The sequence below is a fragment of the Manis javanica genome, chromosome 5 (genome assembly GCF_040802235.1).
Source record: "Manis javanica isolate MJ-LG chromosome 5, MJ_LKY, whole genome shotgun sequence".
NCBI classification, from domain to species: domain Eukaryota; kingdom Metazoa; phylum Chordata; class Mammalia; order Pholidota; family Manidae; genus Manis; species Manis javanica.
Genome location: NC_133160.1, coordinates 118,955,921 through 118,977,636, shown reverse-complemented (window position 1 = coordinate 118,977,636; position 21,716 = coordinate 118,955,921). Strand labels below are relative to the sequence as shown.

The following is a 21,716-nucleotide window of genomic DNA, read 5'->3' as shown; positions in this document are numbered from 1 at the left end:
AGGAAAGAAAATAGAAGAGAACTACAAGGAAGAAATAATAAGCAAGCCAAAAATATATTAATATAAAAACAAATGGGTAGTGATAGCTCAGGATTTTGTACAAGGAACTTTGTGGCTTGAGAACCTGTGGTAGCTAGCATATGATGAATATCTCCTTCACTGGATTTTAAGATTTCAAACCTGTGATTTCTATAGATGCTATTGGATAGTATAGGACCATCTTTATTTGAGTAAACAATGAATCAATTTAAAGAAAAATATTAAGACAATAATATCACTAATAGTATGCATTTAGCTCAAAAAGCATGAAAGTGATATGCAAATTACTGACATTTGGGAAACCTTTGTGAAAACAGAAAAAATATATGAGAAAGATCTGTCCCTATCCTAGTGTCAGGGCTTACAGTCTAAGGACCAGTCTGAACAATTATAAAATTGAGGCAGACTAGGAATAAGACCCCAATATGGGTTGTCCAGGGAGATCTAATACACAAAAGAACTGGATAAGAATATGGTTCTGAAAGTTAAAGGTACCTCACAGGTACTTGATAAATATTCGTCTACTAAATAAAAGAATGTATCATTAGGTAGTAGGTAGCCCTAAACTATTTGCAACGCAAAAACTATTTTTATCAGAGAGTTTTGCTAGAGATGAATGGCTCAAGCATGGCAGGAGGAGAAATGAGATTAAACATTTCCTGGAATAACAATATAATTACAAATTTTGTTCTTAATTACTAAAGGACATTTCTCTCCTCTTTCCTTCTTGGCTTCTCCCTCCCCTTAATACTGCCAATTCAAAGAATTTAATTTTGGCCAGATTAAAGATGACTAAACAGGTTCACCATAGTGCAGGAAAACCCAGCCTTAGAGAAACCCTTGACATTCAAACAAATATATGACCTCATCTTTGAGATATTTATGCCAAAGCAAAGAGGAGCAGTGACAAAAGCTACTCATTCAGCAGGTAAGTCTAGAAAACCTTTCACAAAGAGTCAAAGCATTTTTGAAAAGTGTCATCCTTTTAATCACTCCCCTAACTTCATTTAAATTCCAAGTGGCTCATTATCCATATTGTCTCATGGGGATGTATGTCTTGAATGAAATCCTGAATGGAATGAACCTTGCTCTTTTCAGTGACAGGCATTTTCCTTCAATGTTACAATCTTTTGTAAAATACATCTTCGGGTCCTTTCTCCTTAGATAGCTCTCCTATCATCAGTTATTTTTCCTGGAGCTTTTTCAAATGCTTTATATAACTAAAATATCACTCGATGATTCAAAGATGAGGAATAAAGGGATTTGTTTCTGCCACAGCAATGGCCACATGATTTGAAAGGTACATGGTCTCTGAAACTGGTTGTTCAGCATACTGACTAAGAGTGTGGGTTCAGCAGCCAGCCTACCTGAGTTTTGCTCTTAGCTCTCCCACTGTAGGACCTTGGGCAGTCATTCAACCTCTTTGTGCCTCAGCTTCCTTATTCATAATAACACCTACCTTGTGGAGTTATTGTAAAGACTAAATGAGTTAATATATGTAAGAGAACTTGGAACAGTAACTAAGACATGATGAGGATTTACGACTTTTGGTTATTTTATTATTTGTATTATCAAAAGCAGTAGAGAAAGGATATGAAAGAGTTTGATGAAGTGGAGTGAGCTGGTAGAAAGTGTGTGGTGGATGGGAGATGTGCTGCTCATGAAAGAAAGACGTTGTAACCTGGACTTTGGAATCTGAGTTGCAACACTGACCAGAAACTACACACAGATTGGGAAGCAGTTTGGGAGCCTAGCAAAACCCTGATTATCATCATGCAGAGTTCCAGCAGATAAGAGACTTTCATGCTTGAGGGAAGGGGAACCCAGAGAACCTTCAAGAGTAATCCCAGGGTTCAGAAGTAGGCGTTGAGTGGTGAGCACATTTTGGAGCATCCATGTGGAAAGAATTGCTGGACAACACAGTAGTCCCCCTTCATCCAAATTTCAGTTGCAATCACCATACTTTTTGCCATAAACTCTAATCCCTCCATATTAATTTCTTTGGATTTTTAAGTTGGACTCATCACATAGTGATTCAACATTTAAGTATATGATGAAATGCTCCCCACAATGTAGTTACCATCTGTCAACAAAGTTATTACAATATTATTGACTATCCCTATGCTGTGCGTGTCATCCCTGTGACTTACTTATTTTATAACTGGAAATCTGGAGCTATTAATCCCTTTCATCTATTTCATCCATCCCCCATGGCAACCACCAGTTTGTTTTCTGCATTTATATCTGTTTCTGTTTTTTGTTCATTTGTTTTGCTTTTTAGATTCCACTTATAAGTGAAATCATGGTGTTTGTCTATCTTCGTGCGACTTATTTCACTTAGTATAATACACTCTAAGTCCATTCATGTTGTAACAAATGACAAATTATCATTCTTTTTCATGCCTGAGTATTGTGTATATGTACTACATCTTCTTTATCCATTCATCTATCGTTGGACACTTAGATTGTTTTCATGTCTTGACTATTTTAAATAATGCTGTAGTGAACATATGGTTCAGGTAAATACCCAGAAATGCAATTACTGGTATTACAAAAGTAGAAATAATAGTATTTCTATTTTTAATATTTTGAGGAACCTCCATACTGTTTCCCATAGTGACTGCACCAATTTACTTCCCACCAATAGTGTAAAAGGGTTCACTTTTCTTTACATCTTCTCCAACACTTGTTATTTCTTGTCTTTTAGATACTAGTCATTCTGAGTGGGATGAGGTGTTATCTCATTGTGGTTTTGATTTGAATTTCCATGTTGACTAATCAGTGGAGCATCTTTTCATGTGTTGGCCATCTGTATGTCTTCTCTGGAAAAATTTCTAGTTCTTTATATATTTTGAATGATAGCCCCTTACCAGATATATTATTTAGGAGTATCTTTTCCCATTTATAGGCTATCTTTTCATTTTGTTGATTGTTTCCATAACTGTGCAGAAGCATTTTAGTCTGCCAAACTAAAATGTATGTAACCAGTTGTTAAACTAAACTAAATGTATAAAACCAGTTATATATTTCTGCTTTTATTTCCTTTGTCTGGGGAGACAAATCCAGAAAAATAAATATATTGGTAAGCCTGATGCCCAAGAGTTTACTGCCTATGTTTACTTATAGGAGTTTATGATTTAAGTGCTACATTTAGGTCTTTAATCCATTTTGAGTTCATTTTAATGTATGATGTAAGAAAGTGGTTCAGTATACTATTCTTTTGTACATAGTTATCCAGTTTTTCCAGAACAGTTTATTAAATAGACAGTATTTTTCCCCATTGTATATTCTTGCCTCCTTTGTCATAGATTAATTGACCAAGTAAGTGTGAGTTTATTTCTGAGCTGTCTATTCTGTTCCACTTTTGTGCCAGTAACATACTGATTTGATGGTTGTAGTTTTATAATATAGTTTTAAAAAATCTGTGACTTTGATACTTCCACCTTTATTGCTTTGGCTATTTGGAGTCTTTTGTGGTTCCATACAATATTAGGATTATTTGTTCCAATTTCATGAAAAAATGCTATTGATATTTTGATAAGGAATGCATTGAATCTGTAGTTTGCTTTGGGTAGTTTGGACATTTTAACAATATTAATTTTTCCAATCCATGAGCATGTTATATATTTCCATTTATTTGTGTCCTCTTCAATTTCTTTCATCCTTGTCTTAGAGTTTTCTGAGTACAGGTCATTCACCTCCTCGGTTAAATTTATTCTCAGCTATTTTATTTTTTTTGATGCAATTGTAAATGAGATTGTTTTCTTAACTTATCTTTCTGCTACTTTGTTATTAGTGTATATAAATGCAAAATTTTTTTATGTTAATTTTTTATCCTATGGCTTTACTGAATCCACTTATTCTAATTGTTTTTGGTGGAGTCTTTAGGGTTTTCTATATATAGTATCATGTCATCTCCAAATAGTGACAATTTTACTTCTTCCTTACCAGTTTGGATACCTTTTAGTTCTTTTTCTTGTCTGGGTTAAGTCCCTCTGATTTTCAAAGCTCCTGGAGTGAAGCCCTGTTGATTTCAAAGCTAGGTATTATGGGGGCTTGTCTTTCTGGTGGTGATCCCCAGGGCAAGGAGTGCCTGATGTAGAGCTGGATTCCCTTGCTTCTCAGGAGGGACTTCCATGCCTGTGATTCACTCTGCTACAAGTCTGGTTCCTCACCCCATCTCTACCTCTCTTATCCTTCTCAATATGAGTTCTTCTTTATGTCTTTAGCTAATGAAGAGCTATTCTGCTAGTCTTCAGGTCATTTTCAGGAGTGAGTTGTACCATATGTAGTTGTAACCTTAATGTATCTGTAAGAGGAGGTGAGCTCAAAATCCTCCTACTCAACCTTCCCAAGCTCTAAATGGGCTCAATTGTAATATAGCCAATCTATAAGCAATAATATCCACCAGATAGTGAGTTGGATCTAGTAGCTTTATTTTCTCTAATATACATTAAAAATAATCTTACCTAAGGTCATCTCACATATAACCAGCAATATGAGTACTGGTCTTCTAAGTAGAGTTGCTAAAATGCATTGATTGTATCTGTTCTTAACATTTATTCATTTCTTTTATCTCTCTACCACATGCCTAGGTACAAGTCTTGTCCTTAGTAGTATGTTTATTATTATTGCTGTTGTTGAAATAAAATAACATTAAGCTTATCTATTATCATTTAGATTCTTGGTTGACAAAAGAAATATACTCAGTATGCACTCACTATGAACCCTGTGTATGAGCCTGAAATTGTCTGTCATTTGTAAATTATGTTAATTTACCAAACTGAGGATCAAGAATGCATTTTAATTCAATAATATGTCAATATGTAGGACCTTTGGAAGGCCTTTCCTCTTTGATAATTAATAGACTGGGCAAAAGAATGTAGCCTGTGCTGTGAATTTGTGAAAATATATTAATTGTGGGTTGACTGAGCAATAGTAATTTCAGGCTACAAACTGCACTTTTTTAAGTCTATAAAAGAAAATAATTATTGTGCATTACCTATTCCTGCAGGGATATTTTAAAGTGTGCAATATCAACACTATTAGAAAAATATAAAAAACAATGTGTTTTACCTAAGTGCCACACAAGAACTCTCCTTTTTGAAAACTGCCTCATTTCTAAAATTTGTGCACTTTTTACTGTTTAAAGTTTATCATCTTTGCTTATGAACTTCCTGATACTAAGAGATTAATCAGTTTCACACGATCTTAGCTTATTTTCACTTTACCATCATATGTATGAATGAGATATCCACCTCATAAAAGTGACATATGGAAGCAGAGATCATAAAGGAAAACACTAAGTAATTTGACTGCTTAAAAAAGAAGGGGAAAAACATGAATGGTAGCGTCAAATCTTCTGTTAAGTTTTCATAGGTAAAGTGAAAGTCAAATGGCAAATTGGAAGTTGTATGTTATGTTTATCAACATGAATAAATAACATTAAATTGCACTCCTTTTAATCTCGCAACTTTATCATTTAAAAATGATTACAAAGTCTATACTAATACCAGGTACTGCTAGTCACTGAGATTATATCAGTGAAAAAGCCAGTGATATCAAATTCATCACTGTATTTTTAGCACTTGAAACATAGTAGATGCTCAACAATATTGTTTTACTGAAATAAGGCAATAGAGAGATATTCAGAGAAGACTCCTAAAGAAGACTAACATTTAAGATATGGGTAAAGAATGAAGAAGCCTGAAAACCACAGAGTAAAATAAGTAAGAAAATCAGTGTGATGTGATAACTAAGGATAAAGTATATTCAAGGAGGGGTCGATCCACAGTGTCAAATGCTATTGGGAAATCGAATATGATAAAAATTCAGAAAACTCATTGTATTAAGCCATAGTGAACCATTGGTGACCATAATAGAAAAGGAATAGAATAGTGGTGTTATGAACCAAATATACATGGGTTTGAGGAAAAATTGGAAGTGAGGATATAGGACAGTGGATAATCAACATTGTCTTTCATGAGTTTGCTGTGGATGAGAAGAGAGAGACTTGCCATCAGGGTTTATAGGGTTAATGGAGGATTTTTCTGTGTGTGTGTGAGTGGAGTAGTTTTGAGTACAGTTACAATGGTGTGAACTAGCCAGCAGAGATCCTGAGGTTGGGAGGAAGATTTGGTTGAGAACATATTTGAAAAATAGATTCTAAACTACTAGGCGTATACATATAAAAGTGCCATTTATATAGGTCAAAAGTGGTCATGTATTGATAATTTCATATGGTTCAACTTAATAGATTGGAGAAGTTGAACACACTGTAGGCATCCTCTTAAAATTTTGAATAGATGTAGGTAGGTTTGTTGTTTTAATATCAGGAAGTTGAAAGAATTCTTATGTAACTGATCAATCACACGATCTCTTTGAAGTAGTAAAAAGAGAAAATGGCATGTGGTGAGAACTGGAAATTTGAGGAGACTGGAAGAGTTTGAAATAATCATTGTGGAAAATGGGAGAATAGATTGGGGATGTACTAGAAATGGTGGGTGGAGCTGAGGCCTCAGATGAATTGAAACCTCCTACACATTTGTGAGATCTTCGGTAGCATTCCTCAGTGGTCTGGGCAGAGGTGAGCAATTGGTAAGATAGTTATATTCTCTAGAATTTATGAAGTGAAATACGAGACAAGAGAATTTAATGAGTTTAAGACATCATTAAAAATTTTTATGAAGTGATGCACATAAAGATCACGAGAAACAAAGATGAATGTGAGTGTGTGTGTGTGGTGGTGGTGGTGGCAACTGATGGGTATGACAAATTCATGGATGGAAGAGCTGATGAATAATAATAATAATAATAATAATAATAATAATAATAATAATAAAACCTCGGTTGCATTAGATGTAATGAAGACTGCAAGAAGGAAGGTTATGGTAGTGATGGTTGTCCAAAGTTATGATTCAGAGGAAGACTTGCAAGTCAAGACAAAGTCTGTGTGGACATGAGAGCAGGTTTTGAAGAGAATATTATAGAGATGAGATCAAGGAAATAAATAACTCGATATTGGAGATCAATCACATGGGTACTGACACTACTTAGGCTAAGTAAGTGTAGAACTTGGAGCAGAGAAAGATATAGGTAGGCACGTGCCAGTCTTAAACAAATGGGGGGCATGATCATGAGTCTGTAAGGATAGCAATGAGGAAAGAAAGGGGGTGGAGTGCAGAACTGTGTGAGCCTCAAAGACACAAGACAGTTCACAAGGGTGATTATGTGAGTGTGGAGAGTAATGGTCTGAGGAGGCATTAAGGAATGAGGAGGACAAAGACTCAGTCTTTAATAATACACTCTTACCTGAGAGGGCTGTAAAATATGCCGTGTCCTAGGGCATGGATTTCAGTTTTCCAAGGGTATAGGGAATATTGAGTGAAAAAAAAGTTTAGGATGTAGAGTAGTTTGTTAATCATAGGATGTCATTCCAGGAATTGTGCAAGTGCAGAAGATAATTTATCCTAAGGAAACAATTTTGAATGCATGCAAAAACTAACCAGAGGAATATTTGTTATTACAGTGTTGTTTATAATATATGGGTCAATTTTACCAAGACTGGAAAGTTTTTGAAAATGGAAAAGCTTTAAATGAAAGACTTTCTATCATGCATGCAGATATGTAGGTATAATATGTGTGCATATGATCTCATAAAGTTTTAATTTCATTTTTAAACTTGGAAAATGTTATTTCAGAGATTACTCCATGTTAGTTTAGGAGCTATCTGTCTTCTCATTTTTTGTGTCTAGTCCTGGTCCTACAATGAGAGTACTAGAGCCACAGAATTCTGAGAGATCAAGGCACTATTACAGAAAATGAGGGAAGCCTCTCATTTAAATGACAAGTTTGGTTTCCAAATTAAAATCATTAGTCCCTGTGTTCTACATTTTTATGTTTTCACTTGACAAGAGTCTTTTGATATTTATTGTTGTAAAGCCCAAATTTGCTTTTATCAATCAATGTGGAGATAGTTTAAGATCCAGAGATAGGTTTTACAACATGAAAAGAGACTTACATGGTTGCCAGAGGTGGGATTTAGGGTTGGAGCAAAATGGGTGGAGGTGGTCAAAAGGTACAAACTTCCAGTAATAAAATAAATAAGTCTTGGGAATGTAATGTACAGCATGGTGGGTATAGTTAATAACAGTGTATTACATATTTGAAAATACTAAGAGAGTAGATCTTAACAGTTCTCATCATATGGAAAAAGTTTTGCAATTGTATAAAGTGACAGGTGTTAACTAGGCTTTATTGTATTAATCCTTTTGTAGTACATACTAATATCGAATCATTATGTTGTACACCTGAAACAAATATGTTATATATCAATTATATCTCAATAACAAAGAAAAGAGATTTAAGATTCCTGTGTAACCAAAAGAAATGTAAAATTATTCAGAGCATCATTGTAGGAGTATGATAATCCAAGGAATCAATTTCATAGTTATTCATGTTTAGGAAAGAAAACAAGGACTAAATATTATGAGTATATTTACACCTGTTTATATTGCTGTATCTAAATATAGAGTGGTTTACTAGAAAAGTAAACAACATATTTCTACATAAAAAGGAGTCTTTAAAAGTGGTATGAAATCCAGTTAAGGCAAATGGCAATGATCCAAACAACCAGTAGTTAATGAAATTTTAGTTGGCAATTCATCCTAATTACATTTGGAAAACATTTAAACGGTTCAACTAACATACTATGTGCCAAGCCTTTTACTATGTACTGGTATGTACAAAAAGAATAAGGTATATTTTCTTCACATTATTTGCAGGTGACAAAAACTAATAAGTAAAGGTTGATTTGTATATTCAAAATGGAGAACCCTCTGAGACATAATTGCACTGACAGATGGATTATCAATGGGAAGAATGGGGCTGGTTTTTCACCATGCCTCCTCCACCCATCCCACCGCAACCTCCAACCCCACCCATCCCCAGCATCCTTACCCTTAACTATTTCTGTGAGACACAAAGTCAATACCACAAAAATCTATGAGGCTGGCAGGCATAATGATTTACCTGAATAGGGAATGGGACAATTGATTTTTTAAGGATTTTGGACCTTGGGGGAAAAACTTTGAAAATTTTGAAAGTGGAAAGTAGTAGGAATGGAGAGATCTAAGTGGTTTCTTGGCCTATTGACCAAATGTAGTTCTTTTGCTTTTCCTGAATTTTTACTTCAGTCTATTTTTTCCTGTCTCTCTCCCTCTAGGTCACTTTCATTTATCTTTGTACCTTTCTGGTAGATTTGCTTTGCCTTTAGCCAGCTGTAATACGGAATTGACATTTACATAAGGAACTGAGTTAAAATTATGTGATTACCCATGCCTATGCCTCTGATGCCAAAAATAGTGAGTCAGTATGTCATTCTTAAAGATACTGAAGTACAGAAAACATTGGATTAATTGAATTATCTTACTGGCATAGAATCATCATTTTTTCCCTTCATAATGGAGATACTTTTAAGTAAAAATAAAAATAATTTTAATAACAATCATCATCCAGTTTCTATTACATTCCATTTAAAAAGTAAATCCTAATGTGTACTAGTTCTAGAAATAAGATCAATTAAGTGTGAAAAGTATGTTTTGTTTATTTTGTATGGTTTTTCAACAACCTAAACCTTAATTTGTAGTCTTATGGTTACGGGGCAGAAAGGGGTACATTTTGAATGATTGTAAAGAACTAAATCTGCTGAGGGGACTGTGGCCCAGAAATCCATGTGTTTAATTGAGTTTTATAAACAGTATCCAGTTATTATCAGTGAAGGAAATTATGCAGCTCTGGTTAAACATAATTAGAAAACACATTTTTAATTCCCTCAGTATCTTGAGTAATTTGTACTAATTGACATTATATTTATACACAAAGAATTAATGATCAAAATGTAGAAAAATGCAGCTGGATCAGAGTGGGAGCTAAAAACATTTAAGATTTTCTATAAACTTCCATCCAAATCTATTAAAATACAAAAATATTAGCATTATTTACATCTCACTTTTTTATATTCTTATTTATAAATTGTTCTTTTTTTTTTTTTTGCTCTGAGTCAGTACAAGACTGGTCTTCAGGCCCTTTCATTCATGTCTTTCAGAGGCCAGCGTGGAACAAGATTTTCATAAAATATTTGATAAACCTTGACTTGCTTGTTTTAGTGTAATCGTACATGTACTCATTTTGTCTGGCACAGTAAGTCATTTGTGTCTACTCTGAAGTCATTTGTGTCTATTCTCAGGTTTATATACCCATTTAAAAATAAGAAAAGATTTGAGGCCAGAAACTGTGATGTCTTTGAATGAACGCACTTACCAGCACCCCTACAAACATTTTCACACTCAATATTTATTGAGTGTTTTGACAATCAATATTCACATTCATATTCCATCCTTTTATTTTGAAAAAAAGTTTTTGGCAAAACAGGAACATAATGATAATTATGATTAATAAAGGAATGTTTAGACAAATGTTCATATTGGCTAATAAGTAAAAATTCTATACCTTTCCCAATTATCTATTAATGTGTAACAAATTACAACAAACATGGTCACTTAAAAGTACAGTAATTTATTACGTATTTTTACCTGTTGGTCAGAAGTCCAGGTAAACTCAACTTTGTTCTCTGCTTAGTGTCTTAAAGGCTGAAAGCAAGGTGTGGACTGAGCTGGGTTCATTTTTGTCCAGAGGCTGTGGTGAAAAATCACTTCGCAACTCATTCAGGCTGTTGGCAGAATTAAGTTACTTCCAGGAAGACTAAGTTCCCTGTTTCTTTTCTGCCTCTCAGTCTGGACTGCCCTCAGCTCCTAAAGGCTTTCTTCATTCCTTGATAAATGGTCTCCTCTGTCTTTAAGCCAGCCATAGTACATCTTTTCACATCTGGCATCTCTTTGACTTTTCTGCTATCAGGAAGAGAAAATTCTTTACTTCTAAAGAATTAGAATAGACCTACCTGGAAAAATCTCCTTTTTGATTAACTCAAAGTCAATTGATTAGTAACCTTAATCATATCAATAAAATTCCTTTTGCCACATAATGTAACATAATTGTGGGTATGATATCTCTTCATTTTCACAGTGAGATTAGAGTAGAAGTTCTTGGAGGACCACTTTAGAGTTCTGTTTACCACAGTACCAAAACAATGATTGTTTTCTAAAGATACAGTCTTTTAAACTACATGTTTAATAATGCTACTGAAACTTTAACATTCACATTCTCTGGGGATGTGGTCAGTTTGTACAACAGTTTCAGAAAGCATGCTTGCTAAAGTGATAATGAAGGAGAGCTTCTATGCAAAGGGATTCATTTGTGCCTGTGATGTCATAGTGTGTTTAGAGCATTACAAGTCCTTTTAAAGAGCTAATGTGAAGAATGGCAAAAGGGGAGAAACCAAGATGGAGATTAAAATGCAAAATACAAAGAGTATGATCATGAAACTTCTATACATGAAGAAAATGGGATTCTTGTCTTTACCCTATAGTTCAAAGGCTCTTAATTATTTTTTTACCATGAGGCTAGTTATTAAAACCCTTAGGATGGCAATTCTATGCATTTATTATTATGAAATTATTATGAAATATCTCTTTCTTGAAATATTTAAAAGGAGTATAACTGAGTGAAAAGTGGCATCTCTGCCTTCATGCTGTGTCCATCCCCTTTGCTGCCTTACTCTTTGGGTCAAAAAGCTTCTGTTCAGCCCTGCAGCCCTGAATGTAGACTTGTTAATCACCAAAAGGAATTTTGCTCAGACTCCAGATTTATGCAACTAATCCCTTATCCAAAACTTTCCTCCCCTGAGTTGATAAATATGTACAAAAATGATGACTGGATTGTCAAGGTCTTAGTGGAACACCATGGCCAGACATATGCCAACGAACCGACTGGAGTCAGCTGACCAAGGGCAAGGAGTCCACAACCCTGCTCAGACCCTTGCTGACTTCCAGCTGTCTGAGCTGACTGCCACCTCCTGATCCCCTTCCCTTAGGGAAGATTGAAATAAACTCTGAGTTAAGATGATTCTTTAGGACATGAGTCTGCCATCTTTTTGGTCTTTCCAATAAAGTCACTTTCCTTGCCTCAGTACCTTTCTCTTGATTCATTGGCATGTGGTATGGTGAGTGCCATGAGCTTGGCCTCAATAACAGGGGACGTCTAGAGGATCCTGAGGTTTGGGGGTAGAACAAGAAAGATCTAACTGCATGAGCTCCTTGACTACAAAACTGCATTTTAAAATAACAGTTTTCTTACTGTGGTTGAATCATGAATTTCACTGAGAAATAGTTAAGAATTGCAAAATTTGGTCCAATGTTATTCTAGCACTAAAATCTAACCCTTTAGTTTTTGTGGCACCCAAAATTCCATCAGGATTCCACAGGGCTTACGTACTGTTTTGTTTGCTGTCAACCTAATGGATTTGACCTATCTCTTAAAGTAATGAGCCAGACAAATTGAGGTCCTTTTTACTCTGAACAGATGTGAATATTACTGTAGCATTCACAACACAGGAGGCCAAGCCCAGGTTTGTTGGTTTGTTTTAACCACAATATATTCACAAAATTCACAAAGCCATTCTACTGATAAATAAAATGCCTACACTGTAAAAAAACAAACAACACTTTTTTTACACTCTTAATGCATCCACAGCATTAGCTGTACTGATATCAATTTACATACTATCCCTGCATTTTTTGGGCAGGTTATAAACATGCTTTGACTTTCCAACTTTATCATTCAAAAGGAAAGCCTCACAACAATCCCATGAGGTAGGTAGCTTAATGTTCCACTTGGCAGATGGAAAACAAGAGGTGAAAAGTATTGCAGGATTCCTGTAACAATAGTTCAGAAATCAAACTAAAAATAGAACATATAAATCCTATTTAAAAAATCCACTTCTCTTTTTCTCAGATTTACTTATGACCTTTTGTTTTATTTCTCCCATTTATATTAAAATGTCATTGAATGGAAATAAACTTAGCATAGAATTACTTAAATCAGTTTATACAGTTTCACAGAGATATGCAAAAAGTTATCACAGTCTTATGAAATATAAATATAGTTACATGAAATCACATATTCATTGTTATAAAACTTACAGAGCAGAAAATTATTTTTATAGACAGATTTCTTTTCCTGCTTTCACCAAAGAATATGTTGAACCTTAATATAAAAAAGCCCTATCATCAATCTAGCTCATCTTGAATATACTAAATATTCTCCAGAAAGTTTTGGATGTTTCTCTGCATATAGGAGGAAGTATAAGGACTTAAGTGTTTTACTCTGCTTTTTTGTCCATGTTTATTGGTAGTCATGAACTCAAAACTTCAGTCATATTTTCTTTTTAAAGGGAGCGGTGAATGGATGCATGGGCCCTTTTGTGTTTGTAATATCTTAATATTGAGATGTAAATAATAACTAGGAGTTTTTAACTTGTTTTACATATATTACATACAAATACTTATGAATTATCAAAACTTTCAGTCATTAACAAAACAGAGAGACTAGGTCTTTCTCTGATAAGTTACAGCAACAGATCTAGCACTTGATTTCTCACATTGCAGGCCTGAAGATGAATACAGCTGCACCTCTGTAGTCATAACCCTGGTGAGAGATGATCACGCATCCCGAGACTGCTTGTTCATGAGCAAACAGTGCAAAATATATGAAGTAAAAAGTGATTTTGAAAATCTAGTAGTTCACCTAGTCTTTATTTTTATCAATGTAATGTAAATTCTTAAATCAGTTACATGATTTTAAGGGAAGGACAGGTTTAAAAAGGTATATTGTTTTATTGAGTCCAAAGCACCTTAATAATAATTAACAATAGTTAGTCCCCATTGAGGCCTATGGGGGCAGACACAGTTCCAAGTGCTTTACTTATATTAAGGCATTTAACCCTCATCACAATGATATGAGGTAGATACTATATTTATTCCCATTTTAGAGATGGAAAAACTAATGCACAGAGATGTTAGGAAAACTGTGCAAGGACACACAGCTCATACTTGGCAGAGCCAACATTCAAGCTGGGGCAGCCAGGTTCCAAAGCCTATGCTCTTCATTAATGAATTTTGGACTGTATTTCAACCCCAAAGTCATTTACTCATTTGACAAATTAAGGTAATTTATCTTAAAACTCACAGAAACATTCCTTTCTATTCTAGGAAACATTTATATAGTGATTAATGTATGCCAGACACTCTCCTAAGTGCTTTATACAAACCAACTCTCTGAGCTTGATATTCTGATAGACATCTGAACTTTCAGAGAGCTAAAGACTTAAAAAAGCAACAATTACCATATGCTGTTGTAAATGTTTCTAAATAATTAACTGGATTGATCATTCCACCAAAAAATCTGGAGTGTCTGTCCTGATATGAATCGTTTGAAACCAACTTTGCCAGCCTGGGTCCCAATAGTTCTGTTTGCCTTGTACACAGGGAAAAATGTTCCCAAGAGTCTTTTCTCTTCTTTTCTGGCCTGCCTCTAAGTGCTATATGGATGGTAAGGTGATGTTAAAGAATTAATCAGAAATGTTTCTTAACAATGCAACATGCATCCTGAAGCTAGTGCCCATGTACATAAGAATGTTAACAGCAAGTTCAGATACATTTAAACAACTTTTCAATGGCAACTCTTGTTTGTGATAATGCTCTGTATTATTATTGTTTAAAACCAGGTGTTCAAGTTGTATTGTAAGTCCCATGCTTCTCCTTTCCAGGCACCGAATGTCCACGTACAGGTCCTACAGTGTCGCTGCTCTGAGTCCTCAGATAGGACCTGTGTTGGGTGTTTTGCTGGGAGAGTCACAGGTGCTCCAGGTATTACATGAGGTAAGTTTTTGTCAGCCCTGGCAGCAATTCATATTCTGGTGGAAAATGATGTTCCCTGTCTCCCACTGGGGTAAACTGTCGATAAATATTCATCTCATTGATGAGCATCCCAGTTTTCCTGGAGAGTGAGGAGTGGGTGCTATTTACCATCTGCTGTGTCTTCTTCCCTCAGAGTAGAGAGAGAGCTTGGCCGCCTGCACTCAAAGGCCACCTCATGACAGTAGACTGGTCAGAGTCTGAAGGATTTCTTGACACCCAGCAAAAGCACTGATCCAGACCACATGAATATAAATAGTACACAGTACTCAAGCATTTCAGCTCCATGTACCATGGATATAATTCAAGGACAGTTGGCACTAGATGCCAGTTTTTGAGGCAATCCAGTCTCGGTACCGAGTCACTCTTGTGTAGACCCCAGGTTTCTTGGGAAGACCACATGATCGTCCCCAACTTACTATACCAACAAGGTACCAAGTGCCATGATCACTGTAAACCAGAGGTCCACCAGAATCACCCTGGGGAAAAAACAAAACATATTTAAAACTGTTAACTCTAACTCAGTAGGAAGATCATTGTATTCACCTCTCTTCCACAGAAAAAAAGGAAGTTGGTACATGGAACATGCAGCCTGATTAGAAATAGATAATACAATGTTTCTCTCACTTGAGTTAAAAATTTTATCCTAAGCTTTAAAATGTGTTGTTTTCTGGAAAGGCTAACACTCATTCATATGCAATGATTGCATTATTTCTGTTTCAGCATCCTTGGATTTTGTGTGTGTGTGTGTGTGTGTGTGTGTGTGTGTGTGTGCTAGTTTGATTAGACACTTTTTGCTTGGTTTAGTATGCATGTGTATATGAAGTCAGTATTTGTGGGCTAAGGTGGAAAGTTTCAATGATCTCTCCTGAATATTATTAGCTTGACTGTATGTCAGGGACCTATTCTTGGTCTCCTTTTCTTTTTTTTACTTAAGTCTAATTTATGCTTGCTTGCTGGACTTTATATAAGCCCCCTTAAATCTGTTTTGGGGCAAGAACAATTAAGTAAATAAACAGATACATACATATGTGGTCTCAGTAGTTGAACTGCCCAAGTGTCAGGCCCAGCTCTGTTAATTACTGGCTGTGTGACTTAGGGTAAGATACTTAACCTCTATGTGTCTCTTCCACCTCATTCATTTATTTATTCTTTTATTAACTATTTATTGAGTTCCAATGATGTGTCTCAGACATTTTGATGGTCATGGAGGATACAATGAGGACCAAATGTGAATTGTCCCTATTCTCACAGAGCTTGCAGTTTGGGTTAAAAAGCCAATATTAAATAAGCCCATAATAAATGCAAAATGACAACTGTGATCAGTGCTACAGAAACAAATAAGAGAATGTGACTAGTCAGGGAGGTCAGGAAAATTTCCCCTGATGTGATGTAATTAAGTGATATCTAAAGGAAGAGGACAGAACCATCAAAAGGAGGGTGGGAATGAAATGTGTTCTAGGCAGAAAGAACAGCATTGCAAATGCTATGTGGCATAAAAGAGCCTGGAACAAGCAAGGGCCTCATAGAAAGGGGGGCTGAAGAGAAGACAATAAGGAGCCCCGTGGTATGTGGTGAGGCTGGAGAAGTGAGGACTAGTCCATGAGGAGCCCTGGGGACTCTGGCTAGAAGGTTGAGCTTTTTATCTCAAGACCAACGGTAAATCACTGAAGTGTTTTAAGGAGGAAGTTAATGTGATCAGATTAACATCTTGTTAGAAATCATCCCGGCTTTCGTTTGACTAATACACTAAGGAGCAGAAGAGGGAATATTGGGAAATGAGCTAGAAGGCTAAAGTAGTTATGGAGATGGGGCAGAGGTGGGGGAAGCAAGGAAGAGAGAGACTGAAAGTGAAATCTAAGCTGGATGAGCAGCTACAGAATGGAGGAAGGTGAGAATGGAATGGAAGGTGAGAAAGCAGAGAAGTAATGGCTCTGCTGGTTTCTATGAAGCTGAAGAAATGTGATATTTTATTCACCCAACAAATACTTGTGCCAGGCACTGCTTTAGGAGTTGGTAGTACAGCAGTAAATAAAATAAACCCCCAAATCTGTGCCTTCATGAAGCTTACATTCTAGTTTAGTGGAAGAGACAGACAATAAACCAGTTAAATAAAATGTATTGGATATTGGGTGGTGATAGGAGCTGAAGGGAAAAATAAAACACAGAAGGGACACAGAGGGTATATGTGTAGGTTGTGTGTGTCAGGAGGTGAGAGTTGGTAGGTTGAAGTGCAATTTAGTGTGGTGAGGGAAGCAAAAGTAGTTGAAAAGCAGGAAAAATTGGGGATATTTGTTAATAGAAAGATATGGGTAAATAGTGTTTTTAGAGATGGGACAGTTTTTGTTGAGAAGGCTCAAGATGTGACCCTAGGAAGAGGTGTCTAAGGAGGAGTGAAGATCGCTGGAGGTTAGGAGGTCAGGGATCTGGGAACCCAGCATTTAAGGGTCAGTGTTCATTCTGCAGGCCTTGGGATGGAGAAGAAGCCTGTTTCAGTGTCAGTGTCACTGAAGAATGACAGGGCCAAAGAGAGAGATTTGGAGGCTGTGGGACAAAAACAGGATGCATGAGAGAAGATGCTGAAGCGGAATAAAATGGTTGTCAGAGGACAGGATCCTCTGTTTTTCTGTTTTCAATTTTGTTTTGGAAAATAACAATAGAGCATGAGAGTAATTGTATGAACCAGAATTAGGGAGCAACAGACTTTAATTTCTGGATTTGTGCAATAGGGATAATTACAGCACCCTTTGATATTGTATTATCAAATGAAATAATGTATGCAAAGTGCTTAGCGCTTGACACAAAGGAAACACTCAACACAATAATTTGTATTATTAGGAGTATTAAATACACTGAATTCTTGATGAAATAGTTGCCATTTTTTTCTTCTCAGTGAAATATGTGCCAAATTTAGAAACAGTAAATGAAAACTTTCCTTTTAAAGGTTTACCCTTAACTGTGGACTCACCTGACACGCATCCACTTTTCCTTCCATGAATCCAGCACATAACATTCCTGAAGTTATCAGACCATTATATACATCCTTTCTGTTACACACATCATTGCTTATGGTTTCCACTCTGGCTTGTCGAAGTATATTTTGCATAGGTCCTATTACATAAACACACACACACATACATACACACACACAAACAAAATGTGTTCTTTGAATACAACTGTATCTCAAACATGGAAGACACATAAAATTGTATATTCCTAGAGCAAAAGCAGCATAAGATTATTGTATTAACATTAAGTTTTGCCCAATTTTATTTATATTCTGTACCATAAATGTTTACTTTCAAGAAATCATAAACACACATGTACTGATAAAATATACTTGTGAATCTTCAAGCTACTGGAAACCTTTAAACTACATGTAATATTTTTTTGTGAGGAGAGGGTTCATCACATTGATCATGGATCTTGACCAACAGGCATATTTTTCCATATAAGGAAATCAAGATTCAGGGAAGCTCATTGGTTTCCAAAAGACATTCAGGTAGAAACCAGGATACTGCACAGTCTGTTTGCCCTGAGTTATGCTCTACTGTGTTACTTAGGTGTGTCTTCAAGCGTGGTAAACAGAACCATTTCCCAATGTGTGCTGGCAACCTGATGGCAGCACAGAGCAGGGTTACAGGGGTCTGGAGAAGAGGAACCCACAGAATTGAGGATGGGAGGGGAAGTACTTCAGGGCTCCAGGTAGAAGCTGTGGGTGAGCAGCCCTGAGCTAGTAGTGGTAAGGGAAGAGAGCACCCAAGGAGACTTAGAACCACCTCTAGCACAGTCAAGTTGGACATGCATGGGCTATTTGGGAAATTTCATATATAATAGAGTGCTGCCAAGAAAAAAAGCTAGATTAAGATATATTAGCATTTGTCTCCTACTTTCTTCAGGATATCCTTGACAGAACCTTAAACATTTCTTATTTCCCATCTTAAAACAGTCAATTAATTTCTCTCTTTAGTGCAGAATGAACTAGGGCCTAGAAATCTTAAGTTCTGGTCTTCAATTCATAAAATTTTAGAACTGGTATCTTTTACCCCCCAGGAGATGAAAATACATTTTTCTTCAGACAGAGGGGGTAAAAAACATATTCCATCAACTAACCAAAATGAAAATTCTTAAAACATTCACAAAGTGTTTTTTGTTTATGATTATCATAAATCCTTATTAAAATGAGGGAGGATTTAGACAAAAAAAAAAGAATAAGATCACTAAGATTGTAGCTTGAAGTATATAATAACTAGGAATTTTTACATCTGGGAAATAATGTGGAATTATTTACTCCCTTGCAGTCTCACAGTATTCTGTCCCTTCTTATAGCACCTAAAATAGTCTGCTCTTTTCGTCTGTATTTGCCTCTCCCCTTTTTCACCACTGCTCCAATCATCTGTGAACTCCTCAAAGATGAAGCCCTGATTCCTTATACTTTTTAGTCCACAGCCCCTCTGCTCTGGGCCATATACCTGGGGAACATCAGCATTATTTTTGTGAGAAGTCTGAAGAGTGATTCCCTAAAACAGTTTAGACCTTAAGACAAACCTGTACTAAATAAAATAGGTTGAGTTGCTCACCATCATTTACGGTGGATCCAAACCCCGTGACGAACACGCTTGTATTAGGTGGCAGCTTCAGAGATGAATCTGGGAGGCAGACTCTCTGCACTGCGCCTGAAAACTCCACTCGCTTAGTGAGCTGAACCAAAGCAATGTCGTTTTCATTTGTTTCTGTATGGTAATTTTCATAAACTATTATTTTCCCCACACTTCGCTGCACGGAGGGCATTGCTAGAGTTGCACCAAAACTAGCAATCCATTGACTTGGGTCTTTAGTTCTGCAATAAATTACAGAGAAAGATGTGTGATGCTTAACTGTATCCTTTAGAAAAGATTGAGTCTGTATATTTCCCCACCTATTAGGATTATACTCCTGAAAAATCCCTATGGCTGGGGAATATGCAGACAATGACCTTATGGAAAAAAGGTTAAGTATTAAAGGTTTAGGTGAGCATGAAAGCCCTTAAAAACATTTTCCATTCTATAAAATTGTAAAGAGCACAGCAACTAAATGGAATTCCCATGGTTTACTTGGATTAACAATAATAATGGTTACTTTACAATTAATTCCCAATCTTTTAATTCTTCATTTGTTAGAAATCACTCTTCAGATTCTCTTTCTTCTGTAGTTTCAATTTAATGTGTAGAAATTGATTTTGATTTGTTTTGGATAGTATATATTCTAAGAGGCATTTTCCTTCAGTATCAGACACTCCAGCCATTCTTATTTATAATTCACTTTCTGGCTCTTTACTTCCCTATTCTTCCCCAAAGCCTGGTTCTTTCTTTTTTCTAATTATCGCCATCAAGAGTGACTAGAAATGTATAGAAACTTGAAGTTCTCTGTGTAAAGGGAAATTAGGTAGAAGGAAATCACAGAGAGAATTCAAAAAGGGGATTCCCTCATTTGTGCGGGATTGTTGTGTTGGTGAATCATGAACTAAGTGCAATGAAAAACCTGAAAGATTAGTGGTTTTCAAAATATTCTGCATTGCCCCAGGGATGGGCAGGCAGAGACTTTGGGGAAATGGGGCCAAGGACCTAGGGAGATGAAAAGGGATATTTTACTTACACTTTAAAGGAAGATTTTATTTGAAGCAGAAATTTTAGGACTGAAACATTCACTTGAAAACTAGAATTCTAGGAAATACGAACATATATGTGACCTCTGTCCTTAGGAGCTTGTAAACTAACTGAGTAGACAAAATAGAAATACCCCATTCCTTCATGCATTGTCAACCAGAAAGGAAGCCTTGTGTAATAGGCCCAGTTCAACACGCTTTGTGGATAAGAACACTGAGAGACTCAAAAGGCAAATGGCTTGCCCAGGTGAGTGACATATCCAGCTGGTTAGTGTCAGAGAGAGATGGCCAGTTCACCAGATGACTTGTCAAGAACTTTTCCTCCACCCACACTGTTTCACAAAGACTGGAGTCATTTTTCATGGACATAAAGATACTGAAATTTGTCTTAAACATGATTTAAAAACATACACTATTTCTGTAGAAAAAACACACTTACAAAAAGTGTAAAACTATTTAAATAATTATACTGTCTTCACAGTACTCTATAGTTTTCCTTTACCATAATTAATACTACATTCATTGTGCAATTACAGGAAATTATATCACCTCCAAAACTGAACCCTTTCTCTCCAGGATCATGGCTTTTCCCAACTCTTTTTGATTATTAATATTGATCTAAAATATAGTATCTTTCACATTAAAAAAAAAACTTCCGAGTCCACAACTATCTTTAGCTGTCAAATTTCTCTGCTCCCATTCACTTAAAAGCTCCCTGAAACTGGCATCTAAACTACTGCATCCAATTCTTCCATCAAAACATGCCACTAAAAGTTCTCTTATGAAAGTCACCAGTTATCTTTACTTTGCAGAGCTCAGTGGCCAATTCCCATGTATGTCCGTCAGCACACAGACGGCATTGGACCTTCTAAAAGATGTATTTAAATCACTGTATCTTACATTCTTCATTAAATAGTAATAAAATGACACTCAGGGTTTATTTTTACTTTTAATTTAAAATTTAATTACTTTTTAATTTAATTCAAATTTTTAATAAATAGAGGTCCGTTATTAACTAAAATGGAGGACACTCTCAAAAACAAGTGGGAAGATTGGAGGACTATGTAAACATGAAAAAAATTAGAGACTCTTAACAAATTAATGGGACTCAAGTTCCCTTAAGGCATGATGCTAGTTCTTTGGGGGGGGGGGTTGTAAATATG

General features: G+C 35.8%; 1 protein-coding gene across 2 annotated transcripts in view; it reads right to left on the bottom strand.

Annotated features, from left to right (window-relative positions):
- Positions 1–13,019: 13,019 nt before the first annotated feature.
- Positions 13,020–21,716, bottom strand: part of LOC108392643 (transmembrane serine protease 11F) — a 76,394-nt gene continuing 67,697 nt past the window's right edge. For both annotated transcript variants that reach the window (XM_017653003.3, XM_073237517.1), the window contains exons 9-11: positions 19,490–19,749; positions 17,878–18,020; positions 13,020–15,388 (exon numbers count right to left, since the gene is read on the bottom strand). In XM_017653003.3, coding sequence (XP_017508492.2) covers positions 15,230–15,388; positions 17,878–18,020; positions 19,490–19,749 — 562 coding nt within the window. In that variant the 3' untranslated portion in view covers positions 13,020–15,229. The remainder of the gene's footprint in view (positions 15,389–17,877; positions 18,021–19,489; positions 19,750–21,716) is intronic.